The sequence below is a fragment of the Palaemon carinicauda genome, chromosome 11 (assembly GCF_036898095.1).
Source record: "Palaemon carinicauda isolate YSFRI2023 chromosome 11, ASM3689809v2, whole genome shotgun sequence".
Taxonomy (NCBI): Eukaryota; Metazoa; Arthropoda; class Malacostraca; order Decapoda; family Palaemonidae; genus Palaemon; species Palaemon carinicauda.
In genome coordinates, this window is record NC_090735.1 from 69,079,464 (window position 1) to 69,089,445 (window position 9,982).

The 9,982-nt window shown below is 36.2% G+C and overlaps 1 protein-coding gene across 1 annotated transcript; it reads left to right on the forward strand.

Annotated features, from left to right (window-relative positions):
- Positions 1–2,172: 2,172 nt before the first annotated feature.
- LOC137649704 (uncharacterized) lies at positions 2,173–6,563 on the forward strand. Its single transcript, XM_068382664.1, has 5 exons — positions 2,173–2,324; positions 3,421–3,583; positions 4,404–4,457; positions 5,138–5,317; positions 6,001–6,563. Exons 2-5 carry the CDS (start codon positions 3,435–3,437, stop codon positions 6,365–6,367), a joined length of 750 nt encoding a protein of 249 aa, XP_068238765.1. The 5' UTR covers positions 2,173–2,324; positions 3,421–3,434; the 3' UTR covers positions 6,368–6,563.
- The last annotated feature ends 3,419 nt before the right edge of the window (positions 6,564–9,982 follow it).

Sequence of the window (9,982 nt, forward strand, 5' to 3'; positions counted from 1 at the left end):
TATCTCACTGCAATACTGGAATCCATTTCAATATAACACTGGAACCTATTTTAATACAATGCAGGAACCAATTTTAGTGCACTACTGGAATCATTTCAATATAACACTGGAACCCATTTTATTACAATACTGGAACCCAAATTAATGGAATACTAAAACCCTTCCATAGTTTCCAAAAGTTTTTTTACTTCCAAGATTGTTCCAGATAAAGAAGCGAAAATTGGCAGAACGGCTGATGAAACAAAAGATATTAATGCTTTCTAAAGGTATCTGAAGACTTAACTTTTTTCTACTTGATTTCATAATGAGGATTTCACTATTAACACGGTATACTCTGTGTGATACTCTAAAGACCTAACAATGTATACGACAGATCTTGTAGGTTATTCGGTGCGATATGACCTGAAAACACCTCTTAGAATAAAGTAATAAGTAAAGTATTCTCCTGGTTTCATTTCAGTTTCCAAAACAGATTTCAATCATCCCTTTAAGGCACAAGCAAAGCCCATGGGATGTTGTTAAAGGCCACACACTTAGCTGTAATTGAAAAAATTCTTGGTCCCTGGACACGGCATTATTACAGCCAATTTTTCTCTCAAGAAAGGCGATCTCGTCTGTCTCTGGACCAGAGAACTGACTCTGATCAAGAAATCGTTCGGTTGAAATCTTAGCTTCTGAAATTTATTCAATTTCACAAAGTCAAACACTCCCAACCCCCCCCCCCCCCCGCCTATCAATTATGATTCTTCCTTGCTGTACACTAATATTTCATGATGAAGTAATCATTTGGAATACTTTTAATACATATCATAAACACTTTTATTTAATGGCAAATGAACTTGATGGCAGTAGAAATAATCTATTTTTGAAGGAGTAAAAATGATATTTATTTTGCATCAATGACAATAACAAAGTGGCCTCATTTCAAAATGTAATTTTTACAAAATGGCCTTTCAGATTATAAGAAATCCTTTTGAAAATGATCGAGAATGAAAGCATTGACCCAAAGGAGAACCATAATGCAAAAAAATAGTATATATAACTTCTGGAAAAATGAATAATCTATTTGGCATAAAAATTAAGCACTCTCTTCATGTGGCCTGCTAATATGCATAAATTTAAAAAAAATTTCAATTAAATAAAAACGATTCTATTATTTGAGGAAAAACTATAATTAGCTTCTCTAACAGACAACAAAAATCAGCTTTCTTGTGGTTTTTTTTTTTATAGATTACCTCATCCATTTACAAACTTAGAAAATAGCACGCATTAAACAAAACAAAAATCAAACTGCAAAATAAATTTTGGGAATATTGTGATTTTCATGAAGTTTGCAGTTCAGCCAATCAGGAAACTAGGATGACAAAGTTTGTTGCAAGCAAAGGAGATAAGAAATACTCCAGACAAGAAAAAAGAGAAGAGAGAGATATGGAAAGTCATCTGCGACTATACATCAGGTCAGTCATGACAAAATGAGAAGACCAAATGCATAATGATATCTCTGTTAAAAAACAATAGACCAAACGTATAAGAACTTCTCTGTTGAAAATGATCGCCAGAAATATTCAGTAATAAAAGAATATGTTTTCAGAAGTCGAAGGCAATGCTAGAGTCCTCCTTGATAATATGCAAAAAGTTTTTTTTTTCCCTTTTACAAAAAAAAAAAAATCGTTACGAATACATCTCAAAAGAGCAATATCATTCTTGGCAATGGATGTTTCACCTATCGCTGAAACTTAAATATTAATAAAAAGAATTGCTTCGTTCGTGTTTTTAGAACTAATAATAGTAATGAAAACGTACGCATATCATCAAAATAAATTGTTTGGCAACTACTGATGGTATTATTCATAGATACTACTTTCATAACGGAGATTTTCCTTCATGTCTATTATCACGCTCCATCCTTTTTTTTTTTTTTCTTTTTTTTTTATCTGAGCAACTTATTGTCATTTACCCTTAACATGTTCTAATTTGAAATATTTCCACGGAATCCCTCTTGTGTCCTTTACAAATCAGAATTTCTTTTTCAATATCAATTTTCAACATAAAAGAAAAAAAAACTATTTCAGATTTTCTGAATCCATCCGACCTCGTCTCTCCACCTACAGAGGAGGTGATCCCTCCGAGGGAGAATTTGCAGCAATTGAAGGTAATCGCATCCTTATTTCGGGGCAAGGAGGAGGGGAGAGGGGAGGAGAGGGATGATAGGGAGGTTACTCCTCAGGCAATTTATAAAAGGAGAGTCCGGAATCTGGAATGTCGCATTCGTCGCTTCTCCCACAGAGTTGTCGCTTCTTCTCTTCCTTTGTACCCTACCTGAGGTGAGTTGATTGCGTTAACCTTACATTGATTGATTGATTTGATCAACTCTTGAATCAACTACATCGTTTGTCAATCTTGTCCAATCTACCGATACTCTGAAAATGATAGCCCATTCAAGCTAGAACTCTTGTGGTCATTAAAAGATACTCAGATGACTTCCAATTAGTAATTCAAAGAGTCTATGTCATCGAGATACCGTAGTTCTTCAAAGGTCTCGAATTAATACTCATTGCTCAATAGTACAGAGCTAATTATACATTGTTTATAATTGTACTTATGAATTTAGACCATACGGTCCAATGAATTTAGGTCATATGGTCTAATGAATTTAGGTCAAATGATCCAATGAATTTAGCCCAATGATCCAATGAATTTAGGCCATAAAGTCCAATGAATTTAGGCCATAAGGTCCAATGAATTCAGGCCATATGGTCAAGAGCTGGGGCAGGGAGGCCACTCAGCACCGAGATACAACTGAAGGAACAATCTGCAGTTGCACATAGAGCCAAATTTGAAAGACTGGAAAACAGGCATGCAGGATGAAAGAGAGAAAGAAAGGAACGAATTTAAAACCAGATGGAAAAAAAATTGGGTGAATCTAGGGTTCGATGGGACGCTGCAAATATTTATTAGGGCTGCCTACAATACACCGTGTGAAGTACACTGAAGGCATTGCGTCTGTAATGGAGAGAATGTGTATGGAGTTTACTGGGAAATTAATTTTGAACATCCAAGTCATTCATATCTGAGATGAATCAGCATATAATAATAATAATAATAATAATAATAATAAAAATAATAATAATAATAATATCAATAATAATAATAATAATAACAATAATAATAATAATAATAATAATAATAATAATAATAATGATAATAATTCTATGCAAATGTAGGAAAAAATACTTGATAAATAATTCGATAGCAACTTGTGCATTACTTAATATTAATTGACTGTTTTGCCAGTAAAAAAAACAAAATCAGAGAGAGAGAGAGAGAGAGAGAGAGAGAGAGAGAGAGAGAGAGAGAGAGAGAGAGAGAGAGAGAGAGAGAGAGAGACTTTTTTGTAATCTTATCCTTCATTAATTTCAGGATTTGCAAGCGACATGAACGCCATCTCTTGGTTACTCTTCGCCATGTTGCCTTGCATCATTCAAGCATCCAGGCCTCCCTTTGTGGTCGCTAGGCAACCGAGGGTCACCAAAATGGTTTCCCCTGACAGTGACTCTGTGGTCTGGGTTTCGCCCACCTTCAGGTCAGTCAAAGATTCAGCTCAGAATTATGTATTTTATTTAGATCTTTATTATTATCTTTAGCTAAGCTACAGCCCTGGTTGGAAAGACAGGATGCTAAAAGTCCAAGGCCTCCAACAGGTAAAATAGCCCCGTGAAGAAAGGTCCTTCTTTCTTTTTTCTTCCTTTCTTCTTAAAGTCACGTTTTTTTGGCCTTATAAATGACAGCTTTTTTGGCACAGATTTCTTTTCTTTTTTTAATTCTTATCCGTTAGTTTTCTTTTTGTATCAGCTATTTTTCGCATTTCTTCTACTGATGATTATGGACAAAATGCTGTTATCATAAGGATTATTTGTACTTTTCTACAACATAGTCCCAATTATGATTTCTTTTATAAGAATTCTGCTAGATACTCGCGTTTATTCTATTGGGCTTGTCTTGCGATTACAAATCATGAAATAATAGGCATATTCAACAGGCCTCCCTTCTTTCCAGGGGCAATAAATTGCTGCCTGGCAATAAGTTAACAACCAAATATACCTACTAAAATTGAAAACCTTACTGTGATTCACATATCTACTAATTCATATGATTTCAAAGTCAAAAGAATTTAAGATATATACGTGAATGTTGTAGGAGGTTTAGCAGCATTGGCACCAGGATAAATAAAAAATAAAAATGTCTCTTTTCCTGATGTAGTAAAGTTTCAAAGCCGTAAAAAAAAATGTTTGGCAGATAGATGCGCCGTTGCAAAGGTCTTACCTCAAAATACTACCCGAACCAGAGACTTCAAGAATCATCAGAAGTTGTTTAATATCTTTTTTATATTTCAATTACCTCAGGTTTCGACGCAGCCTTGATGTAGCCAAGAGAAGCGCCGATGAAGAAAGTGTCAGGTAGGTTTGCTCGTCTGCTCTCTCTCTCTCTCTCTCTCTCTCTCTCTCTCTCTCTCTCTCTCTCTCTCTCTCTCTCTCTCTCTCTCTCTCTCTCTCTCTCGTTCTAACACATTTGTCATGAACGCAGTACTACATTAGTCAATTACTTGACTTAAGAAAAATATAAAATTGTTCAAGAAGGCATTGTGATGATTAACTGATTGAATGATCTCAGGTTTACAATTCAATTTCCTGCCAACTGCTCTGTAGGAAAGAATCGGGTCTACTTTGAGTTCCAGGGGGAATACTGTAAACTGTAATGCTATCTTATTTTTTTTACGTCAGCTACGTTGGGTTATTTTAGGAACCTCTTCCCATATGTTCCTTTACTCTTTCTGGTACCAGCCCTACAGGAAACTAAATATTATCTTAGTTATCCAAATAAACTGTCTTCGACGTACAGTTGGACACAGCGTCTTTGACACACCTCACTCCAAAGAAGTGCACCCTGTCACATAATTACTTCGCATCGAGTAACCAAACAGATAGTGTGGTTGGGGGAAAACAAAGGAATTCGCTGCGCAATAATGTTGTGACTGGGTACACTTCGTTAGAGCGAGGCAAACCAGGAATTTCTGTGTCCAACCGTACAATACAGAAACAAAGGCGATAAAACACCACGGCAAGTTTCCTGTGTTCAGATTTGACCCAACGGTGTGCGACGACGATGGGAATTGCCTGCCTGTTAGCGGTCCTGTTTCCCTGGAGAGATCTCCAGTGGCCTTCAGCCTCGGGCTTCGAAAGGGAAGCGGCAACGGATTAGACGCAGAGATCAAACGCGTCTTGCAGCAGTCTGGCAGACAGCAAAACAAATTGCGGAAGTAAGGTCAAATTTACATTATTTATACGCTCTCTCTCTCTCTCTCTCTCTCTCTCTCTCTCTCTCTCTCTCTCTCTCTCTCTCTCTCTCTCTCTCTTGATTAAAGTAGGAAATTATATACGTGACACAAGATGGGCAGGGCTAGCAGCCTCGTCCAAGTATTTTGCCGAAAGCGAGTTATGTAAAATCTAGTAGAGCCATACTTCAATGGAAATCAATGTAGGCCTACAGCAAATAGTAATCACCCACACACACACACACACATATATATATATATATATATATATATATATATATATATATATGTGTGTGTGTGTGTGTGTGTGTGTGTCTGTGTGTGCACGTACACATAAACAGACATACATTATATTCAAATACACACACACACGCATATATATATATATATATATATATATATATATATATATATATATATATAATGCGAGTGTGTTACAGGGACTTTTAGAAAACTTTATTTTTCTTTGAGAGAATAAGAGACCGAAATCTTAAACGCCCTCCATACGTAAGGACTGTCAGTAGTACCAATGCAACATACCTATATCACGTGTTAGAAAATTAAACATTCTTAATTATAATTCACGACTGAAAAAGCTGTATTTGAATCTATTTACTTTTAATGTTATTCTAAAATATCTAATTATCATTCATTCCTTTCGTCAATAGATTCCGCCGTAGCTACAACGACATCCTTCGCTATGGCCGTTCTCTCGACCTCCAGATTCCTTGTAGCGACTGTGAAGAAGACAAAAACCTCTATGCTTACTCCAGGGCCATTTTGTACCCATCCCAGTACTCTGACTTCTCTGAAAATAGAGGCTCAGACTCCAACGAGAACAGAAATTTCATACTGGAATCCCAGTCAGCCGATAAGGGTTCCTCTTCTTTGCAATCCATTGTGAAGAGAGATGTACACAGTCCTAAAGATTCAACGCAACACGAAAACTATCACACGACGATGCCTTCTGGCGAAATCTCCTCAGCTCACGATGTCACAGGTTCCGGTATCGAGGATTCCAGTAGTAGCTTTTAAGAAAGGCAACCTCTGGGATGTAAGACTCTTCGGTCAAGTCTGTAACTACATTCCTAAACACACGGCGTAACTACAGGACATCCATTGTGTAAAGAGAGAATAAATGTGCAAATCAATTTGTATGTATATAAAGGCTAGCAATCCTTTGTGCACTCTTATTCAATACTGTTACTTTGATAACATTATTAGAGATTTAAAAAAGCAGTCTCGCATAGTGGGATTATATTTTTTCTTTACAGAAAGCTAATAAAATTATCATTCCAACTTATTCTTTTTTATCACAATCCGTCTTTATTAAAGGTTTTGCTTGTAGAATAACAGAATAACGTCAAAGAAGCAGGATCTAATTTGCAAATGCCATAAATGATATAATTTCTTTGTTGATATATTAATTTCTACAAAGTAATCTGCCCCCTTAACAAAATAACTATAAAGATAGAATATTCCGAATAAGACCAATCTATTTAAAAAGCAACCAATATAATCACATTAGGTAAAAATGACAACATTTTTACAAAATCATAAAAAAAATATATATATTTCACAAGCTAGGAAGTCCATTCAAGCAGTAACCAAATTATTATTATTATCATCATTATTATTATTATTATTACTTGCTAAGCTACAACCCTAGTTGGAAAAGCAGGATGCTATAAGCCCAGGGGACCCAACAGGGAAAATGGCCCAGTGAGGATAGGAAACGAGGAAAAATAAAATAATTTATGAGTAATAACATTGAGATAAATATTTCTTATATAGACTACAAAAAAAAAAATTAACAAAACAAGAGGAAGAGAAACTAGATAGAATAGCGTGCCCGAGTGTACCCTCAAGCAAGAGAACTCTAACCCAAGACAGTGGAAGACTATGGCAGTACCCAAGACTAGAGAAGAATGGTTTGATTTTGGTGTGTCCTTCTCATAGAAGGGCTGCTTACCATTGCTAAAGTCTCTTCTACCCTTACCAAGAGGAAAGTAGCTACAGATCAATTACAGTGCAGTAGTTAACCCCTTGGTTGAAAAAAAATTGTTTGGTAATCTGTGTTCTCAGGTGTATGAAGATAGAGGAAAATCTGTAAAGAATAGGCCAGACTATTCGGTGTACGTGTAGGCAAATGGAAAATGAACCGTAACCAGAGAGAAGGATCCACTGTAGTACTATCTGGCCAGTCAAAGGACCCCATAAGACTCTAGCGGTAGTATCTCAACGGGTGGCTGGTGCCCTGACCAACCTACTACCTACCAAATACACAGCGTCTTCACAAATTGCCCTCACCAGAACGAAAGCCTCTGCATAGGTTGCAAGAATTGTGTTTCTTTCTGGTATGCAATGAAGAGAATTAAGGTCGTTAGGGACAGTTTTCACCCATTTGCACCTCACAAAAACATCAAAAGAATAATCAGGAGTCCACTGAAATTCTCAAATGGAACAATATTAAATATATGTCAACTAAATTTTAGTTGAATTGTGAGTTTCGGGAGATGTGGATCTTTGCGAATCAGATAAGATTAATTAATCTGCTGCCAATTTTAAGATTGTTCTGATGCAGGTAACTATACGAGTATTAGCTGAAGCAACTGATTTGACTTGTGTTGTTGTTGTTGTTATTACAAGCTAAGCTACGACCCTAGTTAGAAAACCAGGATGCTATAAGCCCAAGGGGTCCAAACAGGAAAAAATGCCCAGTGAGGAAAGGAAAAATGGAAATAAATAAACTACAAGAGAAGTAATAAACAATCAAAATAAAATATTTCAAGAAAAGTAGCAACATTAAATTAAATCTTTCAATTGTAAACTATAAGAACTTGCAAAACATTTAAACAAGAGGAAAAGAAATAAGATAGAATAGTGTGCCGGAGTGTACCCCAAGCAAGAGAACTCTAATCCAAGAGGCCAAGGTAGTGGAAGACCACGGTACAGAGGCTATGACACTACCCAAGATTAGAGAACAAAGGTTTGATTTTGGAGAGCCCTTCGCCTAGAAGAGCTGCTTACCATAGCTAAAGAGTCTCTTCTACCTTTACCAAGAGAAAAGTAGCCACTCAACAACTACAGTGCAGCAGTTGCCCCATCAGCGAGGAAGAATTGTTTGGGAATCTGTGTTAAGCGGTGTATGATGAAAGAGGAGAATGTGGAACGGATGGGCCAGACTATTCGGGTATGTACAGTCAAAGTAAAAATGAGCCGTTACCAGAGATATGCAAATTAAATGGGATATAAATAAAAGGCTCCTAAAAATATTACATCAGATTCAATTATTAAAATCAAATTATTTAAAAGTTTATCTGGACATTCGAGTTGACGGAAATGAAATAACCACAAGGTTATTGACAGTCATTGACATTGGGTAATTTATTCTGCCCGTTATGAGTTCAAGGTAGAATAAAAGATTCCCAACAGGCCGGGTCCTTTGCTTTGATTTTAATAATTTGGGCTAAAGATGTTTGGGAACAGGTAATTCATATCTAGATTCTGGAGAGGGCATACCCAAGAAGACTTCATCTAATGCATTTATTAAGAAATTTCTGGAAACATGTGAACAGCGGTACAATGCAGGCGTCCCTTGCTGGAAGCTATCGCATTCTGCGAAGATCAGAAAAAATTTCTTGAGTGAAATTAGTTGTTGTCCATAAAAATTACGTCGGTAGAAAATAAAATTTTCAATGATAATACGTTACGGTAAAAATGGAACTTTACTTATCAAACACGTTGATCGGTAAAATGGAAAGATTAAGATTACGGATAAGACTCCACTAACATTAACTTTGCACTTACTATGCTCATGAACAGACTTTGATCAAATTTACATATTTAAGAGGAATTCCATAATAACACAGGACTTTCCACAAAATTGGCCGTTGCACACTATCAAAGGCTTTTTCATAGTCCACAAATGCCATCAACACTTGATTGCTGTACAACATGTCTTAAAATGAAAATTTGATCAGTACAACTTCTACCTTTTCTAAATCCCGCCTTTTCATCTCTCAACTTTCCATCAATCTTTCTCTCTAGCCTCTTTAGATAAAGCAAACTATATACTTTCATGACAACTGGCGTAAGTGTGATGACTGTAATTATTGCAGTCAGTCAGATCTTTTTTGTCATTTTCACCAACACTCCCAGCTCCCATTTATCAGGTTTTGTCTCTCTTTGCCACATTCTACAAAATAATCTTGTAAGTATTCTGGGAGTCACTTCATTTTTAGCCTATATCATCTCGACAGTTATTCCATCATATCCAGGAGCTTTCCATCTCTTGAGTTTTTTAAGAATAGCTTCGACTTCAAGTACACTGAATTCATTCATGACCACGTCAAGATCTTCCTCAGCTTTAGGTATATCAATCAAATTACTCCCTTATATCTCCTATTCATGGCCTCACTAAAGTGTTCCATCCAACGTTGCCTTTCTTCATCCTCGGTTGTTATAACAGCTCTATCTCTCTTTTTTATAGGTAGCCTATATGTTTCTTCTTCTTTGCCCCAGTACCGATTTCGTTAATAATTCTATGAGCAATTCTTACCCCATAGCCACTCCCTGAATGCATAGCTTTGTCAGCTTCATCTGCCTTACTGTCTAAATATTCTCTCCAGTCATTTCTGGCTTTTCTTT

Coding starts and splice junctions, on each gene's coding strand:
- LOC137649704 (XM_068382664.1), top strand. CDS start 3,435: ATGAACGCCATCTCTTGGTTACTCTTCGCCATGTTGCCTTGCATCATT. Junction 3,584..4,403: donor TGGGTTTCGCCCACCTTCAG/GTCAGTCAAAGA, acceptor CAATTACCTCAG/GTTTCGACGCAGCCTTGATG. Junction 4,458..5,137: donor GCCGATGAAGAAAGTGTCAG/GTAGGTTTGCTC, acceptor TCCTGTGTTCAG/ATTTGACCCAACGGTGTGCG.